Consider the following 21,942-nt stretch of genomic DNA (forward strand, 5'->3'; position numbering starts at 1 on the left):
AATAGTTAGGTTTGAATTACTCAGACTGTCTGGAACCATGAGATCAAATCCCATCAGTTTGACCTCATCCCTTCATCTTTTGAGATAATAAACTGCATGGAACTCATGAGATCTTCCAGGTAACCCTTATAAACTAGTCCTGACTCCTTTGCAGGATACAAAAAATACCAGGTCATCTTTCCTAAATTGGAATCTGACACTGCCTCCTTCGCCAAAATTTCCCCTTTTATCACTCTTGTGTTGTGGAGTATCTGGTTACTGCTTCCCATTTTGGAGGTAGCTGCATTTTTGCAGTGTTTTATGTACGTAATTTGAAAAATACACTGGCATCAATTGGGATGGAAGACACCAGAGGTGAAAGTAAACAGGTGCGCCCTGGTGCGCATCTCTGGCAAGAACAGTTGAATTCTGGCAAAAGCCAGCAGGGAGCTATTTAAAGAGCTGTCAGGAACCTTGGTTGCATTAGATACCTTTAAGAAAGTCAAGTTCCTTTCACCCCTGGAAGACACTCTAGAAATATTATGAGCCAATCATTCTGCCTTTGTCAGGTTCTCTGTACTTTAGGTTAATGCACACTTCTAACTTTAAAAAAAGAATTAACATATCACCTGAGAGGAGTAGATAGTATAACTCAGTCTGATATCTGCTTGTATATGTGACCCCTAGTTTGCTGAATGGGTATGAATGGTTTCTTGGTCAGAAGGGATGTCTCATTTGTCCAGGAGAGAAGTAAACTGCCCTGTTGTAGCGTCTCCTCTGCTTCCCTGGCAGGTGACCTTCTGTAACCCTGTGATTGAGAGACGATCCAAACTGCAGCGCCAAAAACGTATTTTCCCCAAACAGAAAGGTAACCTGCCCGTGAACTAACAGCCACTCCAGTAGAGGCATGTATGATTATGTGATTGTGGCTGGAGGGGCTGTTGCAGCACCTCCTGGCCTGATGTGGTTTCCGTTCTATAGAGAGTTTACTGTTTGGATCAGTGGCTCTCAGCACCCCCACTGTAAAAAGTTGTTCCAGAATAGCACCCCGGGTCTATGGTACTTTTTGAAATGTTTCTGGGGAAATGTATCTGTGTAGGGGAGATCTATTAGAGTATGGCAATGTCTCCACTCACCAGGGAAAAAATTGAAGCATGGCTGTAATATGACATGTACATGGTGTAACATTGTTTACATCCACATATTGTAACACTCTTTACGTCCATGTCTAACATGATTAGAATGCCAAGGATGTGATTATAGTAGTTTCTGAACAGGATTGTTGTTCTCAAGATCCAAGCCTCAATCTATGCTCATTCTACCATCTATGCTATAGTGGTGAGAGATTTATCAGAAAATGTAGACAAGGCCATCGTATGGACAGGGATTCTGATTATTCAACAAGGCTTTGAAGTTGACAACTCAGCAAGTTGAATGGGTTGCTGGGTGATATAGCACATTTTCTTTTTTTCCCTCAGCGAGATGGGGGAAGGGAGAGGGGGAGAGAAAATTTACACTCCGAAAGCTCTTTGTGTTTGGAAAAGCTAGATTTTTTTAAACAAAGCTTTGATTTAGCAAGAAACAGCAAAAATCATGGAAAGACCTTTAAAAATATAGAATTATTTTCACAGTGTTTCTGTTCTCATCCTATGGGACTTACATTCAACAGGAGAGTGGGGGTGGAAAATGGGAATATATATAGTGCCATTATCTTTTGGACAAGATCTTGTAGAGAATCAATTTAATATCTGCTATATCTTCTGTGTGAGGATCATACTTTGCTGGGGTCTGGACGTGACAAAGGAAGAGGTCTTTTACAGCTACAGCTAATAGGACCTTATGAATACTTACCTTGTTAGTTACCTTCTGTTAGCTGTTCTGATTGTCTAGCTGGATGTAGTTAAGATGCCTCTTAGCCCACCCTCTCCAAATTGGGCCTCTTTTTGTGGGGGGAAAGGGGGAGCCAGTGGCTGCTTACATAAACTAGATAAGTTAGTGGTTCGTGTAGTGCTTGGCGTGGTAACCCCAGTAATATTTGGGTTTCACCTTCTCCAGGAATGCAGTTTCTCCGAGCCTCTCAAATGAACATAAACATTGCTACCTGGGGACGTCTGATGATGAGCATCCTCCCGCCATGTAGTTCCATGAGCACTCTAAGCCCCACACTTGGTAGTCCTATTAATTCAGATTTTACCTCTCCAGCACTGCTGCAAACTGATTCAGTGTTCATGTTGGACAGGTAAGTATTATTCCAATTAATGCTATGTGCCAAACAGATGGTAAAATACCTTGGTATGAAATATCTATATATGAAACTCAGCTTGGGCTATTAAGAAAAGCTAATACTGGCTGAGATAATGTGGACTTATTTGGAGCATTCAGTATTGTAGGGCCATCTCCAATTTATTGTTGATCATTGGACAGATTTCCAGAATCCCAGTTCTTCTTTGAGTATATATGCCCCATAGGATGTGCATATGCCTGGGCACTTTCAAATGGAGATTTTTAGCTAGCAGTGCCCAAAGGTGTGTGCCTGCGCACTATGCTTCTGCGTGCTACTGTGCAGGGGTATATAGGCAGGTGCAAATCTGTTGCCACTCCAGTTCCTTCTTGATTGCTTCCAGATAGAAATAGTTCAGAATGGTGTCTGCTGAATTCTCAGATCCAGAGGGACAGATGGGCTTGGACTTGGATGGCTAGTTAAAGCTGAGCTAGCACAAGTCTGTCTACTCACAGTGGAAATTACACCTCCCAGCTGCAGCACTGATGTTGCTAGGATCTTAGCATGCTGGCTATTGTTCAGTGTGGACCAATAATTTGGTGTGTCAGTCTGGAATCATAGGATTCAGTCATAGGTGGTTGTTCTTCTGCAAAATCTGAGTGTGACTACCAGCAGATAACCCTTTGTAAACAGGACTTGTGAGAGGTTCACGTGAGGAGGAGAGGGGAACAGACCTCCATCCAATGGTGTGAGATCCATTCTCTCTTTGCTAAATATAATTCATGGTTCCTCATCAATTTCTTTTTCATGTTTCCACTCATTTCTTATTATATTAAGCATGACATTGAGAGAGTGCATTTCCCTGCTGGCAGGGAAAATCAGTCAAAGCCAGCTTCAGTGCACTTTCACATAAAGTCAAAAGCTGCCTTAAGTTTTATCAGAATAAATGTAATTTAGCATTTGACCAAATAAAGTTATCCAGGCCCAAAATCAATTATGACACACATTCTCTTAATTCTGTGCTATCTGAGTACTATATAAGGCCACAGTTTAACTGGCCACAATTTAACTGATGCTGATAGAGAACATAATCTTCTTTCCTGTAGTTGTAAATATCTAACCACCAGTTTGAATGTGTTCCAAAGCTACTATTTAGTTTTTTGATTTGCTCATGTAGGAGGTTTTGGGGTTTTTTTGTTTTTTGTTTTTTACTGGTCCATAAGCTTTTGTAAAGTAGGTAGATTAAGATGGTTATTAAGCTAGACACAGTAAAAAAATGTTTACTTTAAATTCTTCATCAGATGATCATTTTATTTATAAGCATTTCTATGGGTTTCATCACTCAAAATGTCAGAGTGCTAGGTATCCTGACATGAGTATAAAAACCAGAACATAATAAATGTTTATTTTGTTACAATTCATTTTAAAGGAGTACACTGCCTGTTGGTTTCTCACAGGCTTGAATCCCAGGTTTGAATCAGGGATTCAAACTGTCCAGCGCATTTAGGATTAACTTAAATCTTGCTCGTGTAATTCTGGCACTGAAGTAGTGTCCTCTCTACTCTATTCTGTAGTGACCCCTTTAAAACATTTCTTCCAAATGCAGTGACTATCCAGTGGTTAAACTGACATTTAGTGAGGAACCGCCCCCTAAGCCTCCACGGCTTTTTTTGACAGCAGATTCCAAAGAGATTTCTCCATCTCCTGAAGATTCTCCGGTAATGATCTGACTTGATAGAGATATTTTTGTGTGTTGATCAAAGTTTCTTTGGTGGGATGGGCCCTGCCCTTTCCTCTCAAATCCAAGTTCGTTTAGACTTGTTATAACTCAGGAAAATAATGTCTCCTCAGGCAGATTTTGATTTAATACTGGCTAATCTCCTGGGATTTGGGGTCCAATTAGGTGGCTGGGCATTTTGGTCACTCAGAAGTGGGACAGACCAGGATTCTAAGGAGAGGTGCCTCTCCCTAATCCTATAAACTGTTTCTGCAAGGGAGATAAAGTGACAAGTGGGATTCAGACCAGAAGTGGAAAAGAGGTATCAGCACAGGGAAAGCAGGTGCTGTAAAACAGGAAGGCATGTAAAGCTCTCCTCATTAGGGATGTAAGAGTATAGTCAATTAACCGATTAACCAATAAGCAAAACCTTATAGGTTAATGCTATAGACTACACGCATTTCCCCCCCACCCTTGCCAGTAAATTTTTTAGCAGGCTGGCCAGCAGCCCAGTTTAGTCCCAGCTTGCACTAGGTCCTGGACCTACCCGCGCTGCAGCTCCTAAGAGTATTAGGAGGCAGGCAGCCTGGCTCAGTTCTGGCTTGTGCCAGGTCTGGGAGCTCAGACACCTGCCCCCCCAAACAGGGGGTACTCAGGGACCACAGAATAGTTGACTAACCAATAAGAATTCATGATGTTAATTGACTATTCAATTAACTGATATTTAACATCCCTTCTCCTCATGGGTGCCCTGTCTGGGAAGGAATAGGGGATCTCATTCACTAAGAGGACCTCTCCCACCACAACTTCAGACCATTGCTCCTTGTTCTACCATCTGTCACTACTGAGAACAGCCTCTCCATCCTCTTTGGAACCTCCCTTCAGGAAGTTGAAGGCTGCTATCAAATCCCCTCTCACTCTTTGCTTCTGCCGACTAAACAGACCCAACTCCCTCAGCCTTTCTTCATAAGTCATATGTTCCAGCCCCCTAATCATTTTGGTTGCCCTCCGCTGGACCCTCTCCAATGTGTCCACATCCTTTTTGTAGTGGGGGGCCCAGAACTGGACACAATACTCCAGATGTGGCCTCACCAGAGCCGAATAAAGGGGAATAATGACATATCTGGATCTGCTGGCAATGCTCCTCTTAATGCAACCTAATATGCCATTAGCCTTCTTGGCTACAAGGGCACACTGGTGACTCATATCCAGCTTCTCACCCACTGTAATCCCCAGGTCCTTTTCTGCAGAACTACTACTTAAGTGGTTGGTCCCCAGCTTGTAACAATGCTTGGGATTCTTCCGTCCCAAGTGCAGAACTCTGCACTTGTCCTTGTTGAACCTCATCAGATTTCTTGTGGCCCAATCCTCCAATTTGTCTAAGTCACTCTGGATCCTATATCTGCCCTCAAACATATCTACCTCTCCCCCAGCTTAGTGTCATCTGCAAACTTGCTGAGGGTGCAATCCATCTCCTCATCCAATATTAATAAAGATATTGAACAAAACCGGTCATAGAACCGAACCTTGGGGCACTCTGCTAGAAACCGACCGCCATCCTGACATTGATCACTACCTGCTGGGCCCGGCCTTCTAGCCATCTTTCTATCTATCTTACTGTCCATTTATCCAATCCACATTCCCTTAATTTGCTGGCAAGAATATTGTGGGAGACCGTATCAAAAGCCTTGCTAAAGTCAAGGTATATCACGTCCACTGACTTTCCCATGTCCACAGAGCCAGTTACCTCATCATAGAAGCTAATCAGATTGGTCAGGCACAACTTTCCCTTTGTGAATCCATGCTGACTATTCCTAATCACTTCCTCTCTTCCAAGTGCCTCAAAATGGATTCCTTAAGGATCCCTTCCATGATTTTTCCAGGAACCGAGGTAAGACTGACCAGCCTATAGTTCCCTGGATCGTCCTTCTTCCTTTTTTGAAGATGGGAACTACATTTGCCTTTTTCCAATCATCCGGGATTTCTCCCAATCTCCATGACTTTTCAAAGATAATGGCCAAAGGCTCCTCAATTACATTTGCCAACTCCCTCGTTACCCTCGGATGCATTAAGTCTGGACCCATGGGTTTGTTTATGTTTAGCTTTTCTAAATAGTTCCTAACCAGTTCTTTACCCACCAAGGGCTGTCGATCTTCATCCCATCTTGCATCACTTAGCGCATTAGTCCAGGAGCCCACCTTGTCCGTGAATACAGAGGCAAAGAAAGCATTGAGTACTTCAGCTTTCCCCACATCATCTGTCACTAGGTTACCTCCTTCATCCAGTAGGGGCCACATACCTTCTCTGATCACCTTCTTCTTGTTGAATAGTGATAGAAATGTAGCCGTGTTAGTCTGGGGTAGCTGAAGCAAAATGCAGGACTATGTAGCACTTTAAAGACTAACAAGATGGTTTATTAGATGATGAGCTTTCGTGGGCCAGACCCACTTCCTCAGATCAAATAGTGGAAGAAAATAGTCACAACCATATATACCAAAGGATACAATTTAAAAAAATGAACACACATGAAAAGGACAAATCACATTTCAGAACAGGAGGGGAATGCGGAGGGGGGGGGGGAAGGAAGGAAGGTAAGTGTCTGTGAATTGATGATATTAGAGGTGGGGAGAGTGGGATGTCTGTGAGTTAATGGTATTAGAGGTGATAATTGGGGAAGCTATCTTGGTAATGGGTAAGATAGTTTGAGTGTTTGTTCATTCCTTCCCGGAGAGTGTTGAATTTTAACATGAATGACAGTTCAGAGGATTCCCTTTCAAGTGCAGATGTAAAAGGTCTTTGTAGCAGAATGCAGGTGGTTAAGTCATTGAGAGAGTGTCCTTTCTGGTTAAAATGGCAAGAAACTGTTTTTTCTTTGTGATCTTGTCTGATATCTGTTTTGTGGGCATTAATCCTTTGGCGAAGTGTCTGAGATGTTTGTCCAATGTACATAGCAGACGGACACTTTCGGCACATGATAGCATAAATTATATTTCTGGATGCGCAGGAATATGTGTTCTTGATCTTATAACTCACTTGGTTAGCTCCAATAATGGTATCAGCAGAATGAATATGTGGACAAAGCTGGCAACGGGGTTTGTTGCAAGGGAAGGTACCAGGGTTGGTATTGGTGTGGTATGTCCTTTAGCTCACAGACATCCTACTCTCCCCACCTCTAATATCATCAATTCACAGACATTCTCGAGCTATACATTTAAACCCCTCCCTGGTCATTTGTCCAAGTTTCCACTTTTTGTAAGCTTCCTTTTTGTGCTTAAGTTCACCAAGGATTTCCCCTGTAAGCCAATCCGGTCTCCTACCATGTTTGCCTCTCTTGCTACGCATCGGGATGGTTTCTTTCTGTGCCTTCAATAAGGCTTCTTTAAAATACTGCCAGCTGTCCTGAACTCCTTTCCCCTTCATGTTAGCATCCCTGGGATTCTGCCCATCAGGTGTCTCAGGGAGTCAAAATCTGCTTTTTTGAAGTCCAAGGTGTATATTTTACTACTCTCTTTTCTTCCTTTGGTCAGGATCCTGAAATCTACCATCTCACGATCACTACTTCCCAGGTTGTCACCCACTTCTACTTCCTCTATTAGTTCCTCCCTGTTTGTGAGCAGAAGTCAAGCTGCGCATGGCCCCTGGTCAGATCCTTCAGCACTTGTGCCAAGAAGTTATCCCCAACATTCTCCAAAAACTTCCTGGATTGCCTGTGTACTGCCGTATTGGTTTCCCAACAGATGTCAGGGTGATTAAAGTCCCCCACGAGAACCAGGGCCTGCGATCCGGAAGCTTCTCTCAGTTGTCTGAAGAAAGCCTCATCTACCTCATCCACCTGATTTGGTGGCCTGTAGCAGACACCAACCACAACATCACTGCTGTTGTTTGCTCCTTTAAACTTAACGCATAGACTCTCTACAGGTTTTTCTCCCTCTTTATACTGGAGTTCAGAGCCATCATAGTGCTCTCTTACGTAAAGTGCAACTCCTTCTCATTTTCTCCCCTGCCTGTTCTTCCTGAACAGTCTATACCCTTCCATGACAGCGCTCCAGTCACGCGAGTCATCCCACGAAGTCTCTGTTATCCCAATTAAATCATATTTCTTGGACTGGGCCAGGGCCTCCAGTTCTTCCTGTTTGTTTCCCAGACTTCTCGCATTAGTGTACAAACACCTCAGATAACCAGTTGATCGCCCTATCTTCTCCATTTGAATCAGGGGTCCTCCTTTCTTGCTCATTCCTCTCTGCATTTCTTCCTGGTATCCGACTTTCCCACTCCCCTCAGGGTTTTGGTCACCGTTCCCCGACGAACCTAGTTTAAAGCCCTCCTCACTAGGTTTGCAAGCCTGCCTGCGAAGATGCTCCTTCCTCTCTTCGTTAGGTGGATCCCATCTCTTCCTAACAATCCTTGTGCCCGGAACAGAGTCCCATGGTCAAAGAAACCAAAGTCCTCTCTGCGACACCACCTGCGCAACCACGCATTTACATCCTCAATTTGACGATCCCTACCCAGTCCTTTCCCTTCAACGGGAAGGATGGACGAGAACACCACTTGCGCACCGAATTCTTGGATCCTTCTTCCCAGTGCTACATAATCCGCAGTAACCTGCTCAAGGTCATTCTTGGCCGTATCATTAGTTCCCACGTGGAGAAGCAGGAAGGGGTAGCGATCCGAAGGTTTGATCAGTTTGGTAAGCCTCTCAGTCACATCCTGAATGCGAGCTCTTGAGATTCCAGGTCCAGACGACAGATGGATGGCTCAGTCCCTCTTAGGAGGGAGTCCTCGACCACCACCTCCCGTCGTTTTCTTTTGGGGGTGGTGACCGTGGAACCCCCATCTCTAGGACTACACATCCCATGCCTTACAGTAGATGGTGTTCCCTTCCGGTTTCTTCCTTGTGAGGTCCCTTCCAAAGTATTCAGCACTGCAGAGCCTGTGGAGAGAGCCTGAAAGTGATTACCTACCTTTATAGCATTGGGGGATTCCCATGCTGGCCTTTTCCCCCTTCTAGAAGTTACATGCTGCCAGTTCTCTTCCTGGTCCCGTACTGCCCTCTCTGGCTTTTCTGTCTGCCGTGCCTGAAGGATTAAACGCTGCCTTCTATCGAGGAAGTCTTCATGCTCTCTGATCGAGCGTAGGGTCGACATTTGGGCCTCCAGTCCTCTAATTTTTTTCTTCCAAAATGGCGACCAGCTTGCACTTAGTGCAGATGAAATCCGTTCTTTCTTCCTGGAGGAAGACAAACATGGCACACTCCAGGCAACAACAGCAGACCTATCACCATCCATCGCTGTTGTCCTGTTCGCAAGCTCCTTGGTCGCTCACCTCACACTTCTAGTTTGTGTGTGCCCATAAATGAAAGTGCATTCTGTATGGTTACCAGAGTTCTCTAGAATTGAAATGACTTTCTGGAAAAGCTCTGGTTCATCCTAGACTTTTTCAAATGAGTACTGACTACGACAAAAGGAGACAGAATCTGCTTATTGCATTGCTTAATCACAGAAGTGGTCTAAATAGCCATAGAAAGTCTGTGCTTATATGCACTGTCGGCCATACTCCACTCACAACATAGACAATCCCCATTTACATGACAAGAAGAACATGTTCCGGTCACTGCTGGGGAACAGAGATAGAGGTTTGACTGTGGGTTTTCCAATCCATTCTGATCTGATCCAATGGGACTTTGCAAACACCATTCCATAGAATAAAACTTGATGTGGTGATTTTCTCTCCATTCAGTGTGTGAAGAGGCTCCATGTGGAAGAGAAGACATGCAGCTCTGCTGTAACAGAAGCACCAAACTGGGCTTCTCAGAGGTAATTGTGGACAGCATGGAGCCCTTTCAGACTCAAGGAAAGGGGATATTGAGCTGAAATTTTTGACCGTGAGCCTTAAGTTCTTTTAAATAGGTATTATGGCCTCTAATTAGGAAATTGATTTCTCAGTCACACTTTTCATACTGTATTTGTATAATACAAGGAAAACTCTGCATTTTATCATATATATCCATATCACTGCATAGCATTATCTGTGCAATGACCCTTGATTGTTACTTTAATAATAGGCTATGCTATACAATTGAGTGAATCTTTCTAGTAGAAGGTAAAATAATGTAATTGTCCTCAAATGGCCCCTCATTTTTGAACATTTGATGTATTCTCTCTCTGAATACTAAGTAACATATTTCAGAAGCACCCCAGTATACCTCACCCCTTGTTTATTATAATAATAAAGGATGCAAAATCCCATTTCATTGGCTAACCAGTTAAACACATTATTTAACTGGTTAACTGATTAAAGGGGGGTGGGCAATAGGGGATTCTAGCAGTGCCTCTGCCTGCTCTTGGGCTAGAACACTCCCCGCATCCAGCTTGCTGCAGACAGGGGCTGCTCCAACCTGCTTAGAGTAACCCCTGCCAGTGGGGCGCCCAGGATCGCTGCAGACAGAGGCTGCTCTGGCCAAGATGCTTGAACAGCTCCTGCATGTGGCGGGCCAGGGTACCCTAAAGGTAGAGGCTATGCTGGTGCAGCCTGTCTGTGGCTGCTCCAGTCCTGCTGGTTAACTGGTTAAATCAGGGGTCGGCAACACCAAGCATGCATGCTACTTGATTTTGAGTGGCACGCTCAGCCTCACCTACTGCCAGCACCCTTCCCTTTCCCCTTCCCCTTCCCCGGCAGCAGGTTAGCTGCGTGCACAGTGGCTGTGAGCTTGGAGACGCCTCTGAGCCAGCTACGGTGCAAGCAGCCTAACCTGCTGCTGGGAAAGGGGAAGGGCGCTGGCAGCAGGTTAGGCTGTGTGCACAGTGGCTCTGTGCTTCGAGGTGCCCCTGAGCCGGCTATGATGTGCACTGTTGCTGGTGAGTCCCTGCCATCCCCTGCCCCACCACTGAGTGCTGCAAGGCCCTGCCCCCCAGGACTGTCTCTGCTGTGTGGGGTCCCAGATCCGGCCACACCACCTCCTCCTCCTTCAGGCCACCACTGCTGTGAGGACCTCCGCGCCTTGGAGATGCTGACAAGTGGAGCAAGCAGCATGGAGCTGAACAGCTTGTGGCTGGCCAAGCTGCTGCAGCCCAGTCGGGGGCCTCTGCCTGTACCAGGAGGACATGCTGGCCCGCACCATTGGGAGCTGGCCAAGAGCCTGGTGCTCAGCCTGCACCAGAAGGTGCTGCGCCTGCTGTCCTAGCCCGCTGACAGCCCCAAGGGACTGGGCAAGGTGCTGTGCAACCCCTGCTTGGCTGCCTCTTGTTGCCAGTGGCTTCTGTGTGAGCTTGTGAGCCTACACTGTGGCCATACTTGCTGCCCTTCACCTGCCTGCCACGCGGCGCAAAAACAAGTGAGTGCCCCCCCTCTTCCTCATGCTCAGACCTCCACTCCATCACTCATACTCCCCCCCTTCCAGCCAGGCAGTCTGGCTGCTCCTGTCCCTAGCCAACTCCTGCCCCTTCCTTTGCTTCTGCCCCCTCCCCCTAGTCAGACACCCTACTCCCAGTCTATTTCTGCACCCTACCTCCCATCCAGACCTCGCACCCTCACCCCCTCCTATACTCCACCTCCTGCCCAGATCCTGCACCCTCCCCATCTGTATCCTACTCACTGGCAACCCTGTTCCACACACTGAACCCACATTTTCCCCACCCCAGAGCTTAAGGGGGTTCACAAAATCCCCTAGAACCCCAGAAAAGTAATTTTGGCCTATGGGAAGCCCCAAACTTCAGTCCTCTCTGTCCCTTCCCCTCACTCCATGGGGCAGGAGCACCAGAGGAGTGAGGTGTCTCATTGGGGGGGCCACATCAGTGAGGGTTGGAGGTTTTTTGCTTCTCACTTGTGTGGTCCCCAGCTGATTTCTTTCTGTGAGTCAGTGACCCCCGACCCAAGAAAGCTTCCCCACCCCTGCCATAAATAAAGAAAACGTTGAAACTTTTAGTGTTGGACAGAATATTTTACTTTATTTAAAATGAAGTTTGATAAATTAACATGAGACAGTTAAAATGTTTAATCTGTTTCATAATTTAAATTAAACCGTTCTCCCTAGCTGCATCTGGTTCAGAAAATAAGGTCACTGTACTCCCCTACCCCCTCCATCCCCCAGCACACAAAGCCATGAATAAGTTAAATCTTGGTATGCCACTTCTGAAAGGTTGCTGACCCCTTCACTAAAAGGTAAGATCTGCATCTTAATTTATTTATTAATGAACCTGCTGTAAGTAGAACTATTATTGACTTTAAAAAGTATCACAGGCACGCTGACCAGTACATAGAGGTGAATAAGTCAAATCTTAGCACTCCACTTGTGAAAGGTTGCTGGCCCCTGGGTTAAACCTTAACATCCCTCATATTAATCTAGATAGCTGAGATAAATTAATCCCCATTGAAGGGGGTGCATATGTAAAACAATAACGCTGTTTGTACAGATTGAACCTCCCTGGTCTGGCATCCTCAGGATCTGATTGGCCTGATTTTCCTCCTGCTGTCACACTTCTCCCATGAACCTGGGGCTCTGCTGCACGGTGGGGGCTCTGTTTTCCCTTGGTGGTGGCTGGGAAGTTCCACTCTTCCAGCCCCATAGTCTGGCAATGCTCCTGACCCCAGTCTGCCTGTTTGTCCCCTTGAGTGCTCCCACGGGATCACCGACAATGAAGTCCAGGGAAGTCCAGAATGGGGAAGCTCAACCTGTGAATTCTAATACTGCTACTGGGCTTTAATCTGTATCAGTGTTATATAAAAAAAATGCAAGGTAAAAAATACCCTAACAACAATATTGAAACATCAGTGATGTAAAAATGCATGACTAACAAAATAAACATTAATTGATCTACAGCTTCAACTATTTCTTTATGTAGGAGCATTAACATGTCAGTCCTTTTACCCTCACGTTAGAGGTTTGAAATTGTTGATAGCAAGCACACAGTCAGACACGTACATTGACTTACCTACCTTCTCTCTGGCAGGGACAACTGTGTCTTGCTAGGCTAGATACAGCCCTTCACTTTACTCACTTGAGAAGAGGGTAAACTTTGCTCCCAGAAAATGATTTTCAGAGATTCTAGAATCTACAGTTTTAGTTTCCTTAACAGCATATGACCCACATAATGGTTCATGGCATCTGTACACTCAGCTACACATTTTGTACCCCATTTTTGCTCTCCAACTCCCCCACTTTTCCCTCATCACTAGCTACTCCTAAGAGCTGGAATCCTTCTCATTCTACCAGCACACCATGCCTCAGCTCCTCTGATACCCCACCACCAACCTTTTGTTCTTTGTCCCGGCAGCACCTGCATATGTACTTGGTCATGCCTCACTACTTATCCTCTAGCTTCCTCAGGCTTGGCTTCTTGCTGTGTAAACCTCCTTCCCTTTAGTCTTCATTTCTGACCTCTCAGTTTACTGTGTCTTATTCTAGCAGTGCTTTCTCTGTTTGCCTGCAGGAAGAGGGCTGTTCAACTTCAGGATTTTCGCTGCATTGCTGTGCTGGGACGAGGGCACTTTGGGAAGGTAGATTGGGAATAAGGGGTTTCCTCGGAGGGGGCGAGTGCAAAGCTAGGTCCCTCTTTTTTTCCACCTATGTGTGTCATAGTTTGTGAGTGGAAATGTTTCAAAAGGGGAAGAGATTCCTTTCACTGTAAATGGAAAATTCACCTTCTGCCCCACAATGAAACAGCTGATATTCCTGTTAATAAGAGGGTATTTTGGGTGTTTAGGGATTCTAAGGCTGGAGAGAACCTTTAAGGGCTGATAATCCTCCATCTGTCTTCTTTCCACATGCCCCATGTAGTTCATATGCCTTTAACTCAGGGATGGGCAATAATTTTTGCAGGGGGGCCACTTCATGAATTCTGGGTAGCGGTCGTGGGCCAGCTCCATCCCTAGAAAGGGCAGGGCCTCGGATGGAAGGGGCTGTTCCATCTAGGAGACACATGCCCCAGGTGGGGAAGGAGACTTCATGCACACCCTTGCCCCCAAGCCAATAAAGGCCTGGGGCGGAGGAGCGTGCAAAGTCTCTTGCTCCCTGTTCCCATCCTTCTGGGGCACATGGGACATACAGGGAACCACCAGCCATTTTGAACAGCTGGCAGTTCCCTCTAGGTGCTGCATACCCCTGGTGGAGGGAGGAGACTTTGCATGCTTTCCCCACCCCCTGGGCCAACTGGGACCTTGTGTCATCCATAGAGGTGACTAGAGAACAGCATTAGATCAGGGGTCGGCAATCTTTTCAAACCAAAGAGCCAAACTACATTAAAATTCAGAACAAATGGTCAATGAAGAGACATATAAGAATGCCGATTCGCATGACTGAAAATATACAACATATTATTATTGATAAATGACATGATGATTAATAATAGCATAAATGAAACATTAAACGTTGACTGTGCCACTTAAGTACTTTTGTGGATCTAGTTCTGTCTCCACTTGTTTCTGTTGGGTACCTACAATATTTTAATGCAGTCAAAATAATCTCTCTATATAGAAAAGTTTTTTCTGCTGGGCAACAAAATGACATCATGCCCTCTGGCCACAAAAGTGGCCAGAAAGAAGGGGGTTGGCAAGTGTAGCAAGCATAGGGCACAGCTTACTAGTAATAATAATAATAGAAGTTGAAGTGAAATACAAGACCATCCCACCAAGGAGCCTGAGCACTTACCTGCCAGGGGCTCTCTGCAGTGGCTCCCCCCAGCAACTTGAGGAGGTAGAGCATAGAGGCTGGAGTTATCTGGCCTCTCCCCAGGCCTAGAGTTGGGGGCAGGGCCTTGTGATACACCCCAACCCTGGTCCCAGGAGCAGCCACACCACAGCCTGGCTTCAGCTCTGATAGCTGCCCACCATGTGGCTCACTCCCGGAGCAGCCTGGCAATCACCACACGGCCTGGCCCCCCACTCTCCCATCAAGCCCACCACCACCAGCAGCTTACTTTCCATGTCCAAGGAAGGTGAGTGCTTCTGCGCGAGGAGGTGGATGGGATTACAGTTTTTTGTGCACAGCTGGCGTGCACCCTAGAGGGAATTCCTATAGGGAGAGTCACTGGGGAAAGCCACTGCAGAGAGCCCCTGGCAGATAAGTGCTCAGGCTCCTTGGTGGGATGGTCTCGTATTTCACTTCAACTTCTATTATTATTATTATTATTACTATTAAGCTGTGCTACCAAAAGAGCCGTAGTAGATTCGAATCATAAGCCATAGGTTGCCGACCCCTGCAAAAGATGCTCTTCCCCTCCAAAGACTGAGCTCACAACTCCTGCATAGTTGGATCACTGATCTGCTATAAGATCCTAGGACCAGCTTTGACACCCCAGATTTTAAAAATAACATAATTTAAAATGATCATTTGGAGCTATTCACTGCTGCACATGCAGGATAATAATAAAAGCACCTCCAAGTTACTTAGCCTTAGCTTTGACATGACTCTCTGGAATGAACTGCAGTAGTTTGTTGTGAGTGCCTGCTGGCTGTGTGGGTAGGAATCCAAGTAACAAGATGAGAAACTCTCAGAGTAACTGGGAATGCTGGATTATTGACTACTTATTGTCTTTCAGGTGCTGCTAGGTCAATATAAGGCAACAGGGAAGTTGTATGCTATCAAAGCCATAAAGAAACAAGACATTGTTAGCCAAGATGAAATTGATAGGTAAGTCTCCTTTTCATCAGAGGCTGTGAGATCATGTCTCTAATCATGCCAGTCTCAGTACTAATATAGTGGATCCCTCTTAAACATCAGAACAGGCAAAAATAAAGACTTGGAAAAAGCTTATAATGGTGTTGTTCCCAGCATCTAGCAAAATAAAACACATCTGGAGAAAACAGACTAAAACTGGAGTTTGGGGACAACACAAAATAAGTATTATCTCTATTTTTGTTCTGTAACTAAGTATAAAGATATCCTCCTAAGTACTTCTAGCACCAAATATATGTGTCTCTGAAGAGCTTTAGCCCTGACATTTTCATTCTTTAAATCCTGACAGCTTGTACTGCGAGAAGCGAATATTTGAAGTGATCAATTCTTCCAGCCACCCATTCGTGGTGAACATGTTTGCATGTTTCCAGACACCAGATCACGCATGTTTTGTGATGGAATATGTCCCTGGTGGTGATCTCATGATGCACATTCATTCTGATGTCTTTCCAGAACATGTGGTGCAGTGAGTTACCTTGGTTTAGGTTTCAAAGTACTTAGATGTTTGACCTGATTTCAAGTCTCTGTAGTGAAAACTCTTCCTCTTTCTCAGGTTCTACACGGCCTGCGTAGTGCTGGGACTCCAGTTCTTACATGAGAACAAAATTATTTACAGGTAACATAACATTAACAGTAAAGTGTAAAAGAAACCTAGCAACCCAAATCTTAAATTGCTCATTTAGCCACATGTGCAGTTTGCATCTTGCTGCAGTGACGGGTTTTCTTTAGTACTCTATCCAGCTAGCCAGCTCACAGACATGTCATGTTTTCCTTCCACTACTCCAGCCATCACATTCAAGAGTTTCACAGGATCCTTTCCACAGTTGACTGGAATGAGCTGGCAGAAATAGAACACATCCAAACCTGTGTCCATATTAGAGAGGTAATAGTATAGTCAATTAACCAATTAACTGATAAGCAAAAGCTTATCAGTTAATGCTATAGACTAGGGATGTAACAGTATTGTCGGTTAACCGATTAACTCAAGGGAGGCCAACCCATTAAAGGCAAAGAGCCACAATAGTTGGGGATATAGCGCAAAGAGACAGGGGGGAAAAGTTGTTGAGCAAAAAAAAAAAAACTCTGGGTGGCTTTTTAGCCACATCAGGATCCGGTCAGCCAGTGCCATCTTGCTGGCGCCATTTTGCTTTGCCATGTTGGATGGTGAACACAGGGAAACGGGAGCCAGAGGCCATTTTTAGGGGTGCAGGGGCGGCACTTGAAGGGGGGAAGAGCCGCATGTGGCTCACAAGCCACAGGGTGGCCAGCCCTGGATTAACCGATCAGCAAGAGCTTATAAATTTATGCTATAGACTACATGCATTTCCCCTTCACCCTTTACCAGTACATTTTTTAGCTGTTACCCAGGGTTCTTTCAACCCAAACCTCTCAGTAACTTTTACTCTCTGCGAGGAGGTGTCAGGAGATAATTCAGGGGAGACACGGTCGTCCAACCGATAGATGGATGGTATAAACAGGACAACACAAGAGTGCTATCACTTAAAGCTAAACTTTATTTAGTCTTAAGCACTTACTAGCCTGTTGTGGACGTGTGTAAAACATCCCCACCCTCAATAATTACCGAAGTTTAGTGTGGCTCTCAAGTGACCCAGGCAGGCTTCTGATGGCCAGTCTTCTGTCTGCCAGTGGGAATGAAGATGCGTCCAGGTGAAGAGTCCTCGAGGTGTCCCTCCAAGTGTTCCCCAAAATTGTCCCTCTAACTCAAACTTTCCTTCCCTATTTATGCATTAGTATTACAATAACATGTCACTCAAAAACTTGTTAGGTAAGCACTTTTTAAAGGTTAGGCAAGAGGTTTTCTTCTTTTTTTAACCTTTTTATTTCAGAAGGTTGAACAAGCTACTGGGGGGAAGCTGTTCTAGATTTGATCCTAACAAATAGGGAGGAACTGGTTGAGAATTTGAAAATGGAAGGCAGCTTGGGTGAAAGTGATCATGAAATCATAGAGTTCACAATTCTAAGGAAGGGTAGAAGGGAGAACAGCAAAACAGAGACAATGGATTTCAGGAAGGTGGATTTTGGTAAGCTCAGAGAGCTGATAGGTAAGGTTCCATGGGAATCGAGACTGAGGGGAAAAACAACTGAGGAGAGTTGGCAGTTTTTCAAAGGGACATTGTTAAGGGCCCAAAAACAAGCTTAGAAAGGCAAAGGCACAGAATGAGCTCAAATTAGCTACAGGAATAAAGGGAAACAAGAAGATTTTTTATAAATACATTAGAAGCAAGAGGAAGACCAAGGAGAGGGTAGGCCCACTGGTCAGTGAGGAGGGAGAAACAGTAACAGGAAACTTGGAAATGGCAGAGATGCTCAATGACTTCTTTGTTTTGGTCTTCACCAAGAAGTCTGTAGGAATGCCTAACATAGTGAATGCTAGTGGGAAGGGGGTAGTTTTAGAAGGTAAAATTTAAAAAAAGAACAAGTTAAAAATCACCTAGAAAAGTTAGATGCCTGCAAGTCACTAGGGCCTGATGAAATGTATCCTAGAATACTCAAGGGCTGTGTCTACATTGGCACCCTTTTCCGGAAAAGGGATGCTAATGAGACACTTCGGAATTGCAAATGCCGTGGGGGATTTAAATATCCCCCGCAGCATTTGCAGGAACATGGCTGCCGCTTTTTTCCGGCTCGGGGCTTTGCCGGAGAAAAGCACCAGTCTAGACGGGATCTTTCAGAAAAATAAAGCCTTTTCTGGAACATCCCTTATTCCTGAATTTAAGAGGAATAAGGGATGTTCTGGAAAAGGTTTTATTTTCCGAAAGATCCCTTCTAGACTGGTGCTTTTCTCCGGCAAAGCCCCGAGCTGGAAAAAAGCGGCAGCCATGTTCATGCAAATGCCGCGGGGGATATTTAAATCCCCCGCAGCATTTGCAATTCCGAAGTGTCTCATTAGCATCCCTTTTCCAGAAAAGGGTGCCAATGTAGACACAGCCAAGGAATTGATAGAGGAGGTATCTGAACCTCTAGCTATCATCTTTGGAAAATCAAGGGAGACAGGAGAGATTCCAGAGGACTGGAAAAGGGCAAATATAGTGCCCGTCTATAAAAAGGGTAACAACAACAACCCAGGAAACTATAGACCAGTTAGTTTAACTTCTGTGCCAGGGAAGATAATGGAGCAAGTAATTAAGGAAATCATCTGTAAACACTTGGAAAGTGGCAAGGTGATGGGGAACAGCCAGCATGGATTTGTAAAGAACAAATCATGTCAAATCAATCTGATAGCTTTCTTTAATAGGATAACGAGTCTTGTGGATAAGGGAGAAGCGGTGGATGTGATATACTTAGAGACTTTAGTAAGGCGTTTGATACGGTCTCGCATGATATTCTTATCAATAAACTAGGTAAATACAACTTAGATGGGGCTACTATAAGGTGGGTGCACAACTGGCTGGATAACTGTACTCCGAGAGTAGTTATTAATGGTTCACAATCCTGCTGGAAAGGTATAACAAGTGGGGTTCTGCAGGGGTCTGTTTTGGGACTGGCTCAGTTCATCTTCATCAACGATTTAGATATTGGTATAGAAAGTCCGCTTATTAAGTTTGCAGATAATACCAAGCTGGGAGGGGTTGCGACTAATCTGGAGGATAGGGTTACAATTCAAAATGACCTGGACAAATTGGAGAAATGGTCTGAGATAAACAGGATGAAGTTTAATAAAGATAAATGCAAAGTGCTCCACTTAGGAAGGAACAATCAGTTTCTTACATACAGAATGGTAAGCGACTGTCTGGGAAGGAGTACGGCAGAAAGGGATCTAGGGGTTATAGTGGACCACAAGCTGAATATGAATCAGCAGTGTGATGCTGTTGCAAAGAAAGCAAACATGATTCTGGGATGCATTAACAGGTGTGTTGTGAGCAAGACACGAGAAGTCATTCTTCCACTCTACTCTGCGCTAGTTAGGCCTCAGTTGGAGTATTGTGTTCTGTTCTGGCCACTGCATTTCAAGAAAGACGTGGAGAAATTGGAGAAGAGCAACAAGAATGATTAAAGGTCTAGAGAACATGACCTATGAGTGAAGGCTGAAGGAATTGGGTTTGTTTAGTTTAGAAAAGAGAAGATTGAGGGGGGACATGATAGCAGTTTTCAGATATCTAAAAGGGTGTCATGAGGAGGAGGGAGAAAACTTGTTCATCTTGGCCTCTGGGGATAGATCAAGAAGCAATGGGCTTAAACTGCAGCAGAGAGGTTTAGGTTGGACATTAGGAAAAAGTTCCTAATTGTCAGGGTAGTCAAACACTGGAATAAATTGCCCAGGGAGGTTGTGGAATCTGCATCTGTGGAGATATTTAAGAGTAGTTTAGATAAATGTCTATCAGGGATGGTCTAGACAGTATTTGGTCCTGCCATGAGGGCAGGGGACTGGACTTGATGACCTCTCAAAGTCCCTTCCAGTCCTAGTATTCTATGATTCTATGATTCTGATCATCACTTTCCCCAGATGTGTTTTTTCTTTTTCAGACTCCATGCTCGGGGGCCCTGACAGATATGTCTTCAGGCATTTAGACAAACTTCCTGTTTTTCTTAATGTATAGCTCAATGATTTCACTAGAGATTTGGGTCTCAGGAAGGACGTGGGGTCAAGCTGCCCTCTCTGTGGCACCCAAACCCCCTTTCTTTCCCCTCCCTGACTGGTCATGCAGAAGACGCCATCTAGGTCTAATTTTTGGGCCTACTAGCTTGGTTGCTAAAGTTTAAGCAGTAGTGGTTCAGGCACATTATTGGAGTTGCTGAAATCTCCCCGTACAGCCAGTATACTTCTTAGCAGGCTGATCAGCAGCCCAGGTCAGTCCTGGCTTGCACTGGGTCCTGGACTTACCCTCGCTGCAGCTCTGCATTTAAAGTGTATTCGGAGCTAGGTGGGCAGGCAGCCCAGCTCAGTTCTGGCTTGTACCGGGTCCGGGAACTCAGACCCCTCTCCCTGGACAGGAGCTGCCTGGGGACTATAGAATAGTCAACTAAACAATAGGAATTCATGATGTTAATCAACTATTTAATTAACTGATATTTAACATCTCTACTATAGACTACATGCATTTCCCTCTCCCCACCAGTAAATTTTTAGCAGCCTGGCTCAGTCCTGGCTTGCGACAGATCCTACCTCTGTTGCTGCTCTGCATTTAAAGTGTATTAGGAGCTGGGCAGGCAGGCAGCCCTGCTCAGTCCTGTCTCATGCTGGGTCCAGGACCTACCTCTGTTTCAGCTCTGCATTTCAAGTCTATTAAGAGCCAGGCGGGCAGGCAGCCCAAATCAGTTCCAGCTCCTGCTGGGTCCAGGAGCTCAGACACCCGCCCCCTAGACAGGGACTGCTGCCACCCTGTGCTGCTGCCTATTTCTCAGAAGCAGCAGCACAGGGTGACAGGCAGCCAGTCCATGAGGGGAACCGGGTTTTTTTAAACTGGCTCCCCTCGCAGACCAGCTCCCACTTAGCATCCCAAACTGCTGCCTCTGATACAGTTACTGCCAGCCCTGCCCCTAGGGACAATAGAATAGTGGACTAACTGATAAAATTTCATGAGATTACTCGACTATTCAATTAACCAACATTTAACATCCCTAGTCCATATTGACCATAGCAACTTCCTGTTAATTATGCTAGAGAATTTGATGGGTCGGGGCCTTCTTGGGACTGTCACATAATGTGCTGAGATACCACTGAGCCTGCTTCCCCTGACAAATTGGGCACCCTGTAACCCTGTCTTGTTAAGCTTAGCTCTCCAGTTTGCTTCACTTGAGAGACAGACCGAAAGCAGTATAGAATCATAGAACACTAGAACTGGAAGGAACCTCGAGCAATCATCAAGTCCAGTCCCCTGACCTCACAGCATGACCCAGTACCATCTAGACCAGTGTTTCTGAAAGTGTACCGCAGAAACACTTTCAGAAACACTTTAACTAGCCGCCCCAGTTTGTTTATGTACTGGTGCAGTGGCCACAGAGCCCCGTGGCTCCCATTGGTTCTGTTTTGTCCTTTGCAGAGCTAGTACATAGAACAAAATAGGTTACTAAGCAAAACAAAACAGAATACGCAAATTAAGCTTAATACTCTAAAGAAATTGGTTACATGTAAATTCTCGCTCTAGATGATCTAATCATCTCTACCTAGACTGGATGTCTTTCCATTCTGAGTCCAATATTTCCCCCTGTTCAACCTTAGGCTTTGTCTACACTTCCAAGTTTTAAAGCGCTGCTGCAGCAGCACTTTAATGCAGTTATGTGGTCTTGGCACCAACACTGGGAAAGATCTCTCCCAACGCTCTAGGTACATTACTCCACTAGGGATAGGGATGTGAAAGCATAACTGGGTACATGGTTAACTGACAAGCCTGAGCT

At 45.2% G+C, this 21,942-nt stretch overlaps 1 protein-coding gene across 3 annotated transcripts in view; it reads left to right on the forward strand.

Annotated features, from left to right (window-relative positions):
• The window catches only part of PKN3 (protein kinase N3), a 43,602-nt gene that overhangs the window by 14,226 nt on the left and 7,434 nt on the right, over positions 1-21,942 (forward strand). For 2 of the 3 annotated variants that reach the window (XM_075906033.2, XM_075906034.2), the window contains exons 10-17: positions 772-847; positions 2,035-2,218; positions 3,807-3,918; positions 9,654-9,730; positions 13,343-13,409; positions 15,449-15,540; positions 15,875-16,051; positions 16,139-16,201. In XM_075906033.2, the coding sequence (XP_075762148.2) occupies positions 772-847; positions 2,035-2,218; positions 3,807-3,918; positions 9,654-9,730; positions 13,343-13,409; positions 15,449-15,540; positions 15,875-16,051; positions 16,139-16,201 (848 nt within the window). The remainder of the gene's footprint in view (positions 1-771; positions 848-2,034; positions 2,219-3,806; positions 3,919-9,653; positions 9,731-13,342; positions 13,410-15,448; positions 15,541-15,874; positions 16,052-16,138; positions 16,202-21,942) is intronic. The other variant, XM_075906035.2, reaches the window with a different exon arrangement.

This window comes from Pelodiscus sinensis, chromosome 23, assembly GCF_052426305.1.
Source record: "Pelodiscus sinensis isolate ZL-2025 chromosome 23, ASM5242630v1, whole genome shotgun sequence".
Classification (NCBI taxonomy): Eukaryota; Metazoa; Chordata; order Testudines; family Trionychidae; genus Pelodiscus; species Pelodiscus sinensis.